We start from the raw sequence: 16,918 nt of genomic DNA on the forward strand, positions 1-16,918 counted from the left end.
ATTTCCGCACGAATCCTCCTCCCGCGCAAACTGACGGAGCACACTAGCGATAAAAACGGATGGGAACAGGCGGGAAAACCTCTAAACCATGTCCCGTACCATATTTTTTCACCGATAACGATAACGGGAGTAGGATAGCCGGTAACATGATAGGAAGCGGGATAAACCGGTATACGGAAACGGCGGAGGGACCGGCGGGCGGCAGCGCCCAGGGTCCGACCGGTCAGGGCCCAGGGGCGTGGCACGGCCTGCGAGGCCGCTTGCGCCTTCGCGCCAACACCCGACGCTGACGAGCTGGAGCCTGGCCGGCTGGCCTCTACCGTACCGTTACCGGGTTTTACCAGCATGTTCCTGTTTACCTCCAAATACAGGATAAAAACGGTAAAACGGGCGAGTGGTAATGGGATTTTATCCGTTTTCATCGCTAGAGCACACAACTATTGTAAGCTAGCATACACCACCACTGGCGGCATTGGGCAACAAAAGCGCAGAAGCTTCGCATGTCCTATGTGGCAGGCCCTCATTGGCTGCACACCTGCTTGCCACGCTCATCAACAAGCTTGACGTTGCTCTAATCCTCAAACGTAGAAAATTACACACTCAATTCAAAGGGAACACACCAATGTGACCTGTCGTTGGTCCGAATTTGAACAGAACCATAAGAATTTGCGTTGAATACGTCTGACGTCTCTGTCTCGAAGCAAAGGATACGATGGTAATATAGCTGAGGGGGAGCGGCGGATACGGTGAGTGGCCTCGGTCCACTTTCCTCATCCCCTTCCTTCCCCAAAGCAGCCGCCGGCGAGAGGAACCCTAGATCCCGACTCCATGGATCCCAAACCTAGATCCCTTTCCTTCCCGTGGGCTCCCGCCCTCCCCTCCTGGCAAATCCTCGACCGCTTCATCCACCGCACCGACCGGGACGTGGAGGACGAAGCGGACGGCACAGCGTCGGAGATCTCCTACACCTGCACCGACAGGCCCATCCGCGCCTCCATCCGGGTCGCCGACTCTCCCGCGGTGTCCCGCCTGTACCTCGACTGGCCGAGCAGGGCGGAGTTCGAAGGCCGCCTGCGGGAGCCATGCGTGATTGCCGCCCACAACCACTCCATCCTCTTCAGGGCAATCGTGCCCCTGGAGGATCCAATGTGCTGCAAGGACACCGCCAGCTTCCCCATCGACATGTTCGTCTACTCGGCCTTCTCGTCGCCTCCGTCGCTCCATCGGCTTCGCACTTGTTTCATCGGTGGCGTCAACAACCCCGATGAGGACATTTACTACAAGCCGTACCAGCGCTGGCAGCAGAGACTCATGGCGGAGGACCAAATCGGCCTCCTGTGCCACGGCAGCGAAGGCGGGTTCACGGTCGTGGATTTCACCAACTTGGACCCGGAAGGCGAGCTCTGCCTGCTGCACCACCCTGCACTTCCTGCTTCTGCCTCGCACAAGAACACTGAAGAAGAAGAAGCAGACTGGATGATTAAGAAGGTGCGGTTACCCCCGGGCCCCAATTTTCGCTGTTGGATCACTGACGCCATCATCCCCCTCCATGGACGCTACTTGTGCTGGGTTGACAACTACCAGGGCATACTTGTTGTTGACGTCCTCCGTGCCAGCAACAAGAGCATCACAGATCAGCTGCTCCATTACATCCCGCTGCCTGACGAAGCTTTGCAATCTGACCGCCGCCCACATCCCGATGGAGACTGCCCTGACAGAGCTCGATGTGTCTGCGTCACTGCTGATTTCACGCTCAAACTCGTCTGCGTTACCACCCGTAAAGCCAACCGAGCGCGCTCTCCTTTCACAATAAGATCATGGACATTGCCTAACTTCTACCGAAGTGGGCAATGGTACAGAGGTCACACCATGGAGGCAGCCGAGTTCTGGGGTCTTTACAATGGCCAGAGCCTTCCACGGGTGAAGCCTTGGTATCCTCTGGTTAGCTTGGTAAATCCAAATGAATTCTGCTTCCTGTTGAAGGAGGACCACACCACTTACTGGATAATTGAAGTCGACATGGGGAACAAGATGCTCAAGTCATCCGCCATCTATATCAATGAAGAGGAAGAAGGGTGCACCACTGACAGGCCTAGGGCTCGCAGGATCGTCTTTGATGGACACTCCTTCATCCCTAGCAGAATCTCCTATTACCTGGGCATGGATGATGCCAACAAAAGGTAACTTTACATCTTCTTTACTTTGTCATTTGTTTACGCCTTGTGGCTTATCGTTTCTGCACTTCCAGTCTTTAAACTATTTTTTACTACATTTATCGTGTTTAGCAGCCTCTAGCTAGTGCATTTTTTTTTGTACATTTTGAAGCATGAGGAGGACACGATGGGGGATGTAGTGTAGGTGATTAGCATATTGAAACGTAGCAAATCTTCTTCTTTTTTTGGTTTGAGTTAAATTAATGGCCAACCTATCTCTGAACAGTATGTAGTTTGATGTGTTGATACATAAACCCTTCCTAATCATTCCTCTAAATATCCATTCAACTGTTTCTTGGTATTGTACATTGTAATTTTTATCCCATCAATCTTATCTGGAGTAAATTCAGACAGGCAGACTATCGTCTAGTAGCAAATTTATTGTTTTATCAGCTGGATGCTGGCTCTTAGATTGTCGAAGCACCCCCACATCATCATTAAGCAGTTTGAGTGTACCTGGTATACTTATGCCCCCCTACGTGCTAAGTTAGAATTATATTGTCTAAATCTATGTGATAAATTATGCCGAACTATTTTCTTCTGTGGTGGATAATCCAACCACATAATCATGTCCACCTAGTTAATAAACGGCAGCTGAATCGGATCTCTGTCTGATTAACCCACAAGAACCCAGCAGGCAGCCATCTCGGAAAGATACATCCTGTTATATATTACTGTCGCTGTGAATTAATGAACTAGTGCTTGTTGTCTACCTTTTTCTTTTTCATGTGATCGGGAACTAGTTGCATTGCGGGATTAGCCTTGTGACTATTTCTTCTTTTTGTGCAGTCAGGAACTAAGTGAAATGATGCAGAAGGCAAAGCAGCGCAGGGTTGCGCAAAAGAAGAGTCAGTTGGAAGTGGAGCAAGCCGAATCGAAGGAGCATGTTGCTGAATCGAAGGCAGCCAAATGCCGTGCTTGAGCATGGGTAATCGAAGGAGCATGTTGCTGAATCGAAGGCAGCCGTGCTTGAGCATGGGTTGGTGGTGATAGTCGAGGAAGTGACAAACTATCGCCTTACAATTATTTCAAGTAGTATATTACTGCCAATGGCTTATGTTTGGTGTGATGGACTTTGAACACCTCTACAGGCCACAGAGCCCATAGTGGTGGTGCTTGCTGTTTAAGAACTACTAATTTATTAGCTGTAGCATGTGAGAGAGCAGTTGTGTCGTTGTCAAGATGAGCGGATCAAGACTACAGCTAGTAAATTTCTTTTATGCGCGTAAGGCTTCGGATGGTAGCGTGAAAGAACACAGGATTAGACTAGTTCGGGCAAGGAAAGCCCTACATCCAGTGTGAGGAGTTGCTCATGTTGCTCACGCAAGGTCTGTAGTAGGGTTTACAAACGGGCGAGAGAGGGAACTGGTCCGCAGTCTCTTGGGTGTGCACTGATGCTCGTGAGGTGGGTGTGTGTGTTCTGTTGGCTTTTTTCCCTCCTCTGTCTCGGCCCCTGGTTCTTCTTTTATAGCGCAAGGAGGGTTTAGGGTTACAGGTGAGACAGGGTGTCTTGAAGAAGTAAAAGAGATAAGCTAAGTAAAATAAGATACAAGGAGAAGGACCAAGTCCCCGGGTCGCCGCCTCCTGCTCCGGCCTTCGGCTCCTGTCAGCGCAGCCACCGGAGGAGGACGGCTGCCGCCGGATCCTATCGCCAGTCCTCCGGGCGACCGTCGCCGCCGGGCATGATGATGGTGTCCGGTCGTGGCAACTGTGCACGTTGGGGGAGACGGCTGACCCCTGTTGTCCTGCTTACGTCCTGTGGAACACGGACGTCATGTCCCTGTCGCCGGATACGCTGGGCACGAGAATGGGTGGCACTCCCTCCTGTGCCGGGCGGCGCATGCTATGAGTGCCCTATGGCAAATCAGGGGGAGCCGCAGCCATTGTAGCATGTGCGGTCGTGCCTACAGTGTTCTGCCCGGGTACTTGTGGCGGGTCACGTCGAGGGGCGCAGGTGGCTTTCTGCGCGCCAGAGCCGCGTCGCATTTATGACAAGATCGGTGAGGGGCCCACGAGATCCGCGCCCTCGTCTGCCACCCCGCGCCTGACGCGGACCCTTATCTTGTGAGCCCGGTTGAGTCCGACCCTCTACGCCCAGGGTCAGGCGAGGTGGAGCCTTGCGGCGAGGGGTCGGGCGCACCCGACCTTGGGACCGTGGGTCGGGCGAGGCGGAGTTTCACCATCGAGGGGTCGGGAGTGTCCGACCCCGGGGCCCTGGGTCGGGCGAGATGGAGCGGGATGTTCCCTGCCCACGTTGGGTCAGCGGTAATCATCATTATCGCAGTTGGGCCTGGGCCTTCATGATTGTTGATTTAAGGGGCATTAGGAGGTCGTTAATATTTCCCCCCAACAGTAGCCCCCAAGCCTGTCGTGGAGCGAGGATGCTCCTCCATAGGCTGCTTTCATTGTTCGTCGGGGATCTCTGCTCGTCATGCAAGCTGCAGTTAATCAGGGATAGGGAGTGTTGTTTGCTCGGCTTGGCTGGGGAGATTGATCAGGCATGGTGTCCTATGGATGACTCGGCGCGGGAGGATTCCTTATTGTTCCGTAGGGCACTCCCGCCTCGAGACCTAAAATCGCGACCATTCACGTCGTCATTGGTTGCGATGCTAGCCCCCGAGCCCCCATGCGTTGCAGGAGACCGGTCGGGAGGCTAGATCGACTTTTGATCGTTACCCCTCAAGCGTCCGTTCGCTGAGACGTTGGGGGTGAGTCGTGCCACGCTATCCTCGCCGGACGAACCGTGGTGCTCGTTGAGCTGCAAACGGGTCGATTCGAGTGGGGTCTCGGTCCCCATTCGGGGGGGTCCGGTTCGGGCCAAGCTGGTGGCATACCCCAGATTCCGACCGGCCATTTCATATAGTTCCTGGGTCCGTTCATTCGGATTCGGGGGCTCGTTGCCTTTCTTCGAGGAAAAACCATGAACTTTGATGCTAGTCCGGACTCGAACGTGAGGTCGGGATGCCCTAGGCTGTCGTACGCCCGGGTGATGGCCGCTAGCAGACCCGTCCCTTCTCACCCCTCACTCGGGGTTATCCTGGGGCGGCTGTTGAACCCGTAAAGGGCCAACCTTTGAACCCCTGGACCGTAATGGGCCGTAGGGGCGTTTTCAGCCCTGTATCCCTTTCTTACCCTTTGGTGGGCCTTGGGCCGGACATGGAGGAGGTTGTGCGCGTGCGTTCCCTGGGAGGCGAAGTGGCGGAAGGTGCCGACCCGCAAAACGAGGGAAGAGTGGATGTTTTCCTGCAGAAGGTCGTGCACACGAGTTCCCAAAAAGGTGGGCGTGATGGAGCGTACCTGGCGCTGCATTAATTGCGATGGGGCCACCTGTTTCCCTTCCCACGTGCCCCCTATAAGACGGGGAGGGGGCTACCTCGCCGATTCTGCCCACACTTGTTCTCAAAGGTTTTCACCTTCTCGCGCGCGCTTCACCTTCCTTCTCGCCGTTCACCTTCCTCCGCCTAGCGCAGCAGCCTCCCTCGCCCCTCGCTGTCGAGTCTTCCACTCTTTGGTGATGGATTCATGGTCGCGTTCGAGCTTCAGTTCCTCATGCGCCAATGGCCTCATGAGGAAGGGCCTCCTCTGCGAGAGGACCACGAGGGACGAGTGGCGGTTTCCCGGGGATGAAGATGTGCCGAATCCGGGCAGCGGCTACGTCGTCTCATTCGCGCACTTCCACAAGAGGGGGTTCGTGACCCCGCCGAGCTGCTTCTTCCACGGGTTGCTGCACAACTACGGGGTCGAGCTGCACCACCTTAATCCCAATGGGGTCCAACACATTGCGGTGTTTGTCGCGCTGTGCGAGTGGTTCCTGGGCGTCGAGTCCAACTTCTCGCTATGGAAGTACTTCTTCGCGATCAGCCTGTACCAGAGGACCGAGAAGAAGGGGAGCCAACAGTGGGCGACCCCGGTGCCGATAGGGTGCGCCGCCATCCACCTCCACTAGAACCGCGCCAAGGAATATATGGCGATGAAGACCACGGCATCCCACAAGGGGTGGCATCAACAGTGGTTCTACGTGAAGAACTACGCTAATTCCCCCTGTCAGTGTTCACCGGCCACGTCATCGAGGCGGCGCCGGAGCTGTGGTCGTACAGCCCGGTAGAGAAGGAGAAGAAGCGGATCTCCGATTTGCTTTAGGCCATCGAGTACCTGAAGGAAAAAGGCCTGACCGGGGTCGGAGTTATCGGGGCGTACCACGCTCGGACGGTGGCACCACTGATACTCCGGATTCGCTCACTTGCCGACATGGTTCCCGGCGCGCCGACCGAGGGCACCGTCCTTGCGACGGGCGCGCTTGCTCACACCGAGATCCGACAGCGAGTTCGGGAGGCGCTGGATGACAAGGACGCCGATTACCTGGTGCCCGGTCACCCTCCGATGCGCCCGGACGAGAATTTTGTCGAGCTGGTGAGGACTTCGCGCTCTCGTTCTTCTCTTTTGCATTTCTTGGTTCGTCGCTCTGATGAGGGATTCTCGTGTCTGCAGGGCCACATGACCAAGGTCGTGGACTCATGCCCGCCAGTGCCAGAGGACGCTGAGCGGTGGCAGCAGAACCGTCTCCTCACCGAGAAGCAGAAGAGGCGCAAGGACAAAGAGATGGCGAGGAAGAAGAAGAAGGCCACCAAGGAGCTCCATTGGCGGCGGTGGGGCAAGGTCGTGTCGGACGACAACAACGATGACAATGAGGATGAGGAGGAAGACAAGGAGGAGAAGGAGGAGGAGGAGTACATTCTGGCCTCCCGACCGGGTGCGCTTGTCATCCGAGAGTAGCACCCCCAACCAGCCGCAGGGGACAAGCCGAGTGGACCGCCTACCCGAGACCTGACCCCGCAGGGCTCAGGGGCCGTGGCCGAGGGTTCAGCGCGGGATGCGCCTCGGGAGTCGACGGAACCGACCCCTGACCCTCTACCCACGCCTCGCAAGCAGAGGAGTAGCGGCAAGCGGCCACTACCAGATGCCCCGGGGTCGGCATCGAGCTCGGAGGCGAAACGCGCCCGTCGTCCTCGCGCTAAGGGGGTGTAAGTAGAAATTCTTCACGCATCTTATTCTTTTCCTAGCATCAAGCCGTTTTTGATGATGTTGTTGTTGTTTCACAGTGCCGCCCCTTGGGACTTCGTCCTGCCGCTGGCGTCGAAGAAGGTGCTACGGGTGTCGACCACCTCCGCGGGGCGAGCCGCGACCCTACCGGCGGTGAGCGGCGGCGTCGCTGGGGAGACCGTGGAGCCTACCGCGAAGGCAGCCCCTCCGGCGGCAACCGGGGGAAGGGTGCCGCAGCCAGGCACGGGGCAGGGTCCGACCCCTGCTCCGCCTTTTGCCTCTGCGGTCGACCCTGCGGGACAAGGTGTTGCCCCCAAGGTTCCTCCGGCTAGCGAGGTGATAGACCTCGACGATGAGGCGGAGGGGGAGCCCGTGGGGGAGGCATTGGCCGCGGAGGGGGCTCCGATGGTGACAGCAGAGATGGTGGCGGAGGAGATGGGGGCAGTTGCCCTAGTGGCTGCGACAGAGATGGCGGCGACGGAGGAGGAGGGAACGTCCCCCTCCCCCCCGGCCGCGACGGGGACAACGGCGGTGGTGGAGGCAGGGACGCCTGCCCCAGCAGCCGCGACGAAGGCCGCGGCGGCGGCAGGAATGGGAACGCCCGCTCCGGCGGCCGCAACGAAGATGGTGGCAGCGGCGGAGAGAGCGGGACGCGCGTCGGCATCGACGACGGCCGTGGGGACTCCGACAGAGATAGCGGCACATGCGCCGGGGTCATCGACGAGGCCGGCAGCGTCAGGGGTGGTGGCGCCTTCCCCTACGGCGGCGTCGGGGACGGTAGTGCCGGGGTTGACCAGAGCGGCTTCCACCCTTGTCCCGGTCAATCCCGTCCCCAAGGCGTGGGGTTGGAGGTCCCGTGAGGACCCAAAGAGACCCCTCTTCGTGCTGGATGATGCCAAGGAGTGGGGCAAGTGGCAGGCGGTGCAGGACGGGCTTGCAAATGTTCGCGCTGCCCTGTCTTCTGCGATGGGGGAGCTGGACGGTGTCGGTGTCCCCGGTGGCCAGGTACGGTGTTCTCCTCGGTGGTTGTTTTCCTCTTGTTCCTCCGTTGCTAAGCATAATTTGTTTTGTAGGCCCTCCAGGAATGCAGCTTGGGGAAGTCCAATTTCCTTCGGGTCGAGCGGGGGCTCTGGGATCGCTTCTCCATGGAGAGGCAGCGGACTGGGGAGCTGACTGCCAGGTTGCCGCCGCTCAGCAGGTCATCACTGACCTACGCAGGCGCGAGCAGGTGGCGCGGGAGGACGCGTGGCGGGCGAAGGATAAGTTCCAAGCCATCGTTGAGAAGGCTCACCTCGATCTCGAGGAGTTTTAGGCTGCTACCGAGAAGGACCTCCATGATGCTGAGGAGCTCGCACGGCTGAAGGGGGACTATGAGGCCCTCCAGAAAACCGTCGAGTGTATCCAGCGCGAGCGGCAGAAGGCTTGGCAGGAGCGGGACTCCGAGGCGATCCAGAAGGCTGAGGCAGAGAAGATAGTGGCCGAGCTCGAGGCGGAGGTCAGTCAACTCCACGTGCAAGTGCAGGGGCTTCAGACCGCCATGGCCCAGGGGCTCGACCGGGAGCGTGAGCTGAAGGCTCAATCTGAGGGTAAGGCTTTTCTTGTTTCTTTGCTTTTGCGGTGCTGCGATGGTTTCTGACTTAGACTTTTGTGGACGGACCTCACAGACGAACTCGCCCGGCTGAGGGAGATCCTCGATGTGGAGCGCGCCAAGCACGACAACCTGCGGGACGCGGTCCGCGTTGTTTGTGATGGCCTTGGCGTGGTCGAGGGGGAAGGGACGAGTTCGTTGGCGGCTCGTGTCCTTGGGGCGTACCGGCGGGCTCGTGAGATCGCTCAGGAGGCGCTTCACGTTGGCGTGAGGCGGGTCTTCGGCGTCTTCGGCTCCCACTACTCCGGAATCAACTTCGACGGGATGAGCGGGGGGTATGCCTCCAGCTACTCATAGGCCGAGCTGGATGAGATTGACGTGTCGGTGCTCAACCCAGCGGAGGCCTTGGCGAAACTTTTGGAGGATGAGGCCATCCTGCCGAAGGACCCAGGGATGAGTTAGCTGTATCGGGCTTAGATGCCCCAGAATATGTAAATATGTTAGTCAACTTTTAACTTGCTTTTGTGATGGCCGCAGAGGCCTTTTTCTATACTTGTTGAAAAAAGTTTTCGATCCTCTTTCTTGTTTTTTGGGTTTGGAAAGTTTAGAATGCGAGTCAGGAGCGTCAGTAAGCGCTCATGAGCGAAGGGACCAGCCGCTGGGGCGTAGGTTTTTCGCAGTCCGATCAGTCTTGCCTGAGCGTCGTTCTTGCACTCTTTCCTTTTCACGCCCAAATGTTTAGGAAGAGAATTGGCTCGGAGAAATGGTGTTTTGAGAAGACGTCAAGTGACTTGGGCTGGAGCCCTTGATAGCCCCCGAGGGATATGCGACCCTAGGATAGGTCCAGGGTCGGATATCCCTAAGCTCGGCACGAAACTCGAACGAAATTGACTCAAAACCATCCTTTTCCGTGAATTAAATGGTTACAGAAGTATGTACGTACAAACTTGGAAAAAATAACTAAGAGTAGAAGCATCTTAGCTGCTCTATGTTCCAAGCATTGGTGAAGATCTGCCCGTCGGAGGTCGCCAGCTTGTACGTGCCTGGCCACAGTACTTGCATGACAATTAAGGGACCTTCCCATGGAGGGGTCAACTTGTGCTAGCCTCGGTTGTCCTGGATGAGGTGAAGCACCAGGTCACCGACGTTGAAGGCTCGGCCTCGTACCTTGTGGTTGTGGTATCATCGTAAGGCCTGCTGGTACTTGGCCAAGTGCAGCAGGGCTACATCGCGCGCTTTGTTGAGCTGATCTTGCCCGTTCGAGCGATGCCTGGTTCCCTTGCTCATTGTACGCCTTGACCCTCGACGACCCGTACTCCAGGTCGGTGGGGAGGATTGCCGCCGGGCATGATGATGGTGTCCGATCGTGGCAACTATGCATGTTGGGGGAGACGGCTGACCCCTGTTGTCCTGATTACATCCCGTGGAACACGGACGTCACGTCCCTATCGTCGGATACGCTGGGCACGAGAACGGGCGGTGCTCCCTCCTGTGCCGGGCGGCGCATGCTATGAGTGCCCTATGGCGAATCAGGGGGAACCGCGGCCACTGTAGCCTGTGCGGTCCTGGCTACAGTGTTCCGCCCGAATACTTGTGGCGGGTCACGTTGAGGGGCGCGGGCAACTTTCTGCGTGCCAGAGCCGCGTCGCATTTATGGAAAGATCGGTGATGGGCCCACGAGATCCGCCCCTTTGTCTGCCACCCCGTGCCCGAGGGGGACCCTTTTTTTGTGGGCCCAAATGAGTCTGACCCCCTACGCCTAGGGTTGGGCAAGGCGGAGCCTTGCGGCGAGGGGTCGGACGCACCCGACCCTGGGACCGTGGGTCGGGCGAGGCGGAGTTTCGCCATCGAGGGGTCGGGAGTGTCCGACCCCGGGTCCCTGGGTCGGGCGAGACGGAGTGGGATGTTCCCTGCCCACGCTGGGTCAGCGGTAATCGTCATTATCGCAGGTAGGCCTGGGCCTTCATGATTGTTGCTTTAAGAGGCATTAGAAGGTCGTTAATATTCCCCCCAACAAGTTGCCTATGGCTGTCTTCCACGTTCATTGTCTATGGAGATTTTCTGGAGGCTATTATGCATCTTTATATGTAATATGCGAATGCATTACCCATCTGAAGTGGTTATTAGATTAATGCGGTTTGAATTTTGAATTATGGAAGAGCGCATCATGCCTCAGTTTTGAAGCGATTGACCAGCAAGTGCACTGCCTCATATTGTTGTCAAACTTGCATATCGGTTCCTCCATCCGTCTTTAAGGTAACCACGCTGTATTCGGGTGTTTGGATCCTTGGACTAAACTTTAGTTCCTATTCCATCAAATGTTTAAATACTAATTATAAGTATTAAACATAGATTATTTATAAAACTTATTCCACATATGGAGGCTAAACGGCGAGACGAATCTATTAAGGCTAATTAGTCCATGATTTGACAATGTGCTGCTACAGTAATCATTTGCTAATGATGGATTAATTAGGCTTAATAGATTCATCTCACCATTGAGCCTCCATCTGTGCAATTAGTTTTATAATTAACTCATATTTAGTCCTCCTAATACTAAATCAATTGTGCACTGCCTCGATTGTTGTCCGGTAAAGCAAATGGAGCAAATCAATCGAGACCCTGTTTGGAGACCCCAACTAAATTTTAGTTCAGTGGTACACAAAATCCATCTAATTCCAGCTAAAAGTAGGTAACCTATACCAAAAGTCACTTTGCCGGGCCCCCCCCCCTCCCCTACTAAAGGGTAAAGTGGATTTTATGCAGCTCTTATTAGTCCTAGATCCAACACAATAGCTAAACTTTAGTCATCTGAAACTAAAATTGTTAGCTCACTTTTAGCCAACTAAACTTTATTTCCAAGTAAAATTTAGTTTTAGACAATCCAGTGAGAAGCTGGCCATGGCAGATTGAGCCAGGTGATGGGATCGTGGCTTCGATTCTCACTCACTCTCAGTAAGCTAGCGGGGGAATTCATGAGGAATGCCAGTTACTTTATCTTCCCAAGTTAGGACCTGATTAGTTCTTTAGTCCATGGACTAAAGTTTTAGAACCTCATAATACATGCCGTACTGAACCTCATAATACAACACTAAAACCAACTAATCTGGAGTCAAATGCATATCCAGTGTCAGTCAGTTCCACACGTACATACACGATATGGCAGGCAGACGCATATATATGCTGGCTTAAGAAGTCTTTGGTCCTCATCTCAGCTTGGTCACCTGCAGCTACATACATCCACACCCTCTATTAGGTGTCCAGTGACAATTAATCCATAGAATTAAGAGCTCCTTTGGCAGCTCTTCTCGCGGGGGCTTCTCGCGGGGGCTTCTCGCGCGGAGCTGGAGCTAGAGCCGTGGAGTCACTTTTTTGAGCTCCACCATGCGGGCTTAAAACGGCTCCGGCTCCTCCCAAATGTGTCCAAAAAGACTCCGCGCTCGGTGCCATTTGGTGCAGCTCCGGCTCCTCCGTGCTTCGGTAAGCGTGTGAAGCTGGAGCCGGAGCCGGAGCCCTACCAAAAGAGCCCTAAGTGTGGGCAAATTTACTTATTAACAACTGCAATTTGAACGGATTAGCTAGCTACGAACACGGATGGTCGTTGTTGGCTGATCATTGTTAGAATTTTGCATGTGGAAAGACTAAGGGGCATGTTTGCATTTGATAGAGGCTAGAGTCCTCTCCATTATTGGGGAATCCACGTTTAGTACTGGTTCAGAACCTCTTTAGTACCGGTTTCACAACCGGTCCTAATAGTTCAGTACTGAAGGGTATTAAAAATTTTTAAAAAATCCCCCGCCGCACCCCCATCGCCGGCCCCCTCCTGACCCTGTCCCGCCACCCTCCACCGCCGCCCGCCCCTCCCACCGCTCTGCCCCTCCACCACCCTCTACCCCCCACCGCCGCTCTCGCCCCGCCGCTGCCTCACCTCGCGCGGTCGCTGCTTCTCACTGCCAGTGAGGGGTGAGCAGAGGGGGAGATGGGAGGCCGTAGAGGAGGAGACTATGTGTGTGTGAGAGAGAGAGAGGGGGGAAAAGGGGGAGGTAGTGTAGAGAAGGAGGAGGAAGGGATAAGAGGAGGAGCATGGCTGATGATTCTTGTATAGCAACTATCGGATGCTGCTTCCTGATCAATAACTCCACAAACGTAAAGACTGATGTGGATCTTCTCAGAGACTATTCGTTAGGTCAGGTACTAATACTCACATTTGTACTGGGTCAAAATGCAATCGGTACTAAGCCTCAAGATGAAAGATCCATTCCCTAGTAGTGCTTAAGGTAAGATCGGCGATGGAATATAATCATGAACACGCCCGTCATTTTGAGCCCCACAATAAATAGTACTCTCTACATCCTAAATTACTATTCATTTTAGCTTATCTAGATATAAAAGCTTTTGCTACGCTAGATCCATATAAAAGATTTTTTATCTAGAAAATACAAAATGAATACTAATTTTGTATCTACTCACTGGTCACCGCAGCGACCATATATATCCCCTCGGTCGAAATTTCTGCATGAATCCTCCTCCCGCGTAAAACTGATGGAGCACACTAGCGATGAAAATGGATGGGATCGGGTGGGAAAACTCCTTAACCGTGTTTTGTACCATATTTTTTTCACCGATAACGATAACGAGAGGAGGACAGCCGGTAACGGGACGGGAAGCGGGATAAACCGGTATACGGAAACGAATAAATATGGACGGTAAAAAAGAGAAAGAAATGCTGCTTTGGGGGCATGATGCCGTGGCGCTCTCTCTCCTACACAGCTCAGCCGATGCCCTGTTGCGGCCCCCCTGCCACCCAGGCGCATCGCGGTCTGGAGCTTACGCAACGCACTCCTGCCACTGGCGTGCTAGGATGTCGTGAGGACACAGCTACCACAACACCTCACAGGAGGCTGCACAGAGGACGACCTCTTGCCACTCCGCCCTTGCTACTGTGACAGAGATGCTGACCCTATGCTAGAATCCATGTGCCACCAGCTGAACAGCCTGAGCCACTCCGCCCTTGCTACTGTGACAGAGATGCTGACCCTATGCTTGAATCCATGTGCCACCAGCTGAACAGCCTGAGCTCCCGCCCCATTTCAAACAGCTCGTCGGCGCCAAACCCCGCCACGGACACCGGTATCCACTCAGCTGCGTACCAAACCCCGTCGTCCTAAGCAGATACGCGAGGATCATCCGGTGGGTGTTGTGTTCTCAACGGGGACACCGACGAGAGCCGTGGCAACACCTGGGCGTTCACCCCCAAATCCCAACTTTGACACTATGCAAAGAAGATTCCCCATCACATCAAACTTGCAGTACATGCATGGAGTACTAAATGTAGACGAAATTAAAAACTAATTGCACAGTTTTATTGTACTTTGCGAGACGAATCTTTTGAGCCTAATTAGTCAATGTTTGGACAATAATTCACAAATACAAACGAAACGCTACAGTATTGCTACAGTAATTCTGACACCCTAAAATTGGGCAACTAAACAAGAGGATTCCGGTGGTCCGGCAACTAGGGTTTTTACGCCGCGACTGAAACTCAGGTTTGCACTGCAGACGCCCCGTCGCAAACCGGCTTGCGCCCAAAATGAGATAGGATGTGATGGTGGATGTGATGGGGCGGAGCAGTTAATGTTGACGCCATGGCAACCGATGCAAGCAATGACCAGTTGCCCAGCACTCACATGGTAGATGGTGCTGGTGGTTGGAATTCATGGAGGCAGATTTCTCTCTCCAAGGGTCAACTGTGCAAGGAATAAGAGGCAAATCTAGGGTCAGCCCTTGATGATTACTAGTATTCCTTAAAAAAAGAGGGGTCATGCCCTTGATGATTTCTGAGGGCGCAGAGGACTAGAGAAGAGGGGCCTGAAAGATTTCTCTTTAAAAAAAAAGAAGCAGAAGAGGGCCTTCAAGGCCGAAATGACCACCGAATGACCTTGATGAGTCATATCTCTCCCAAGTCCATCTCCTGCTCCCCGCGTGCAGACCGGGGCTGCAGCAACCAACATGCCACCCCTCGTCTCCTGCATGAATAGAATTGAGATGGATTTGTTGTCAAAAACGTTAATATGGATATCCATACTTGTATTCGATTTTAATATAGCTATCAAATTGATGTATCCGAATTAGATTTACTCTATCCGATTAAAGATTCTTATTCGATAAAAATGTGTAATATCCAACATTATCCATATCCGTGAAAAATAAAGTACCTAATGAAACCATATAAAACTCACTTTTATGACTAATTACTAATTACAGATAAAAAATGTCGTACAACATTTAAACTATTAAAAAATATATGTATGACAAATGAATAATTATGTTAATTTTTTTATCCAATATTACTAGTGATATACAATGATAAAATTTACTATGGCTAATCATATTAATTTTAAATATATTATATTATTTTCTTAATGAATAAGTTATATTTTATATGCAGTAATGTACTTATTTTTATTGTTAAAGGATATATATTTACAGAAAATATTTATTTTTATATTTATTTAGATATATTTAATTATTTAAATACTTATTAATAAATATGTTATTTTCAAAAAGCTATGTACTGTACTCATAATTTACTCCTACTACTCATACATGATTTCTCACCGACTATAAAACCATATACAGCAAATTGATACTTGTTATGGCACTATATTCCAAATCAAGTATTCATATCCAATAATATTCATATTTATATTCATATCCGAATTCGAATTAAAATGTGGTAAATAGTGACATCCGAATTCGATTCTATGCGTATTCGATTCAAATCCATCCCCCGGGCCAACATGATTCGGAGTAAAGTGAGCTCCAATTCGATTACATGCTGAAATTGCTGAATAATTCTAATTCCAATGTTTGGATGGCAATGAATTCGCTAACGGAAGGATCGGCGGAATCAATTGTCCTTGTTTCGCTGCTGCCACCTAGCCCGACCCAACCAACGCACCGGGCGGGCTCACAGCTCCAATGTGAAATTTGACTACATTTTCTAATAATAGCATTTGTGCAGTGCTTCGATATTAAGATTAAAACCCATTAAGCAATGAAAAAACACAACCCAATCCAATCCAATCCAAAAAGAATCGACCGTCCGACAGCCTTAGGCCTACAGTAATGACATGGCATAAGGTATTGGGCAGGCTCGATGTACACAATTTTTATTTTGTCATTTTTTTTTCAAAATCCAACATATCCCGGAATCGACACCTTATCTGGTAGGGCTGAAATTTATTTGGATTAATGATATCATCATATCAATGGGCTGCTCAAAAGACTAATCTCTCCATTGTATTCAGGAAATCTAATAAGTTCCAATCCTCTTGCCTTTTCTCCCTCTTTTATGTGTACATACGGGAGTGTACAAATTAAAGTATGGACTTGCCATGTTCAGGAACGACTTTGGGGCTAACATGCTTGGCAATCGAGACTATACCTAGGCATTTTTGTGAGATAGGATGGGACGGGCCAATAAAATGCCCAAGACTAGCTATTTGACCCAGGCTTGTCCACGGGCAGTCATTGAACCTTTGTTTGGCATTATATATATATATGGTTCAACAAGTCTTTGCTAGGCTTGGATTGGGCTTTGGATCATGGAAAAATGGGTCGAAAGTGGTCAAGTCCGATTGAGAGCATCCTAACATCCTACTTGGAGATGAAGCCAATTTTTGGTGAAGAATAAGAATCACCCAGATTTAGACACCATGGAGCGGATCTAGGATGGGGAGGCGTCGCTAGGGCTTATGGTGTGATCACTGCTCTTGTTCTCTCTTGAAGCATGAACATTTAGTCTTGATGTGAAAATTCCACTGATGTGAAGTGACAACACTAAAATTTTCCCTAGGTTGAACGATAAGCATTGTCGATGAAACCATCAAGCCATCACCACCAATGAGACTACGCCCTTGTTTACTTTGCGAATTTAGGAGGTGCCAAATTACTGTAGCAACACTGTAGCGTTTCGTTTGTATTTGTGAATTATTGTTCAAATATTGACTAATTAGGCTCAAAAGATTCGTCTCGCAAAGTACAATAAAACTGTGCAATTAGTTTTTGATTTCGT

General features: G+C 52.2%; 2 protein-coding genes across 3 annotated transcripts; both read left to right on the top strand.

Annotated features, from left to right (window-relative positions):
• Window positions 1-760: 760 nt before the first annotated feature.
• On the top strand, window positions 761-3,378 carry LOC101754042. Of its 2 annotated transcripts, none has more exons than XM_004979977.2 (2): window positions 761-2,180; window positions 3,003-3,378. In XM_004979977.2, the coding sequence occupies exons 1-2, from the start codon at window positions 829-831 to the stop codon at window positions 3,133-3,135; spliced, it is 1,485 nt and encodes a 494-aa protein (XP_004980034.1). In that variant the 5' UTR covers window positions 761-828; the 3' UTR covers window positions 3,136-3,378. The 2 variants fall into 2 exon arrangements, with proteins under 2 accessions (XP_004980034.1, XP_022684739.1); XM_022829004.1 differs by having other exon boundaries at window positions 3,007-3,145.
• A 3,329-nt stretch (window positions 3,379-6,707) lies between these two features.
• LOC101755655 (translation initiation factor IF-2-like) lies at window positions 6,708-9,198 on the top strand. Its single transcript, XM_004980857.1, has 4 exons — window positions 6,708-6,874; window positions 7,313-8,258; window positions 8,566-8,765; window positions 8,895-9,198. Exons 1-4 carry the CDS (start codon window positions 6,708-6,710, stop codon window positions 9,196-9,198), a joined length of 1,617 nt encoding a protein of 538 aa, XP_004980914.1.
• Window positions 9,199-16,918: the final 7,720 nt, after the last annotated feature.

The sequence above is a fragment of the Setaria italica genome, chromosome VIII (assembly GCF_000263155.2).
Source record: "Setaria italica strain Yugu1 chromosome VIII, Setaria_italica_v2.0, whole genome shotgun sequence".
NCBI classification, from domain to species: Eukaryota; Viridiplantae; Streptophyta; class Magnoliopsida; order Poales; family Poaceae; genus Setaria; species Setaria italica.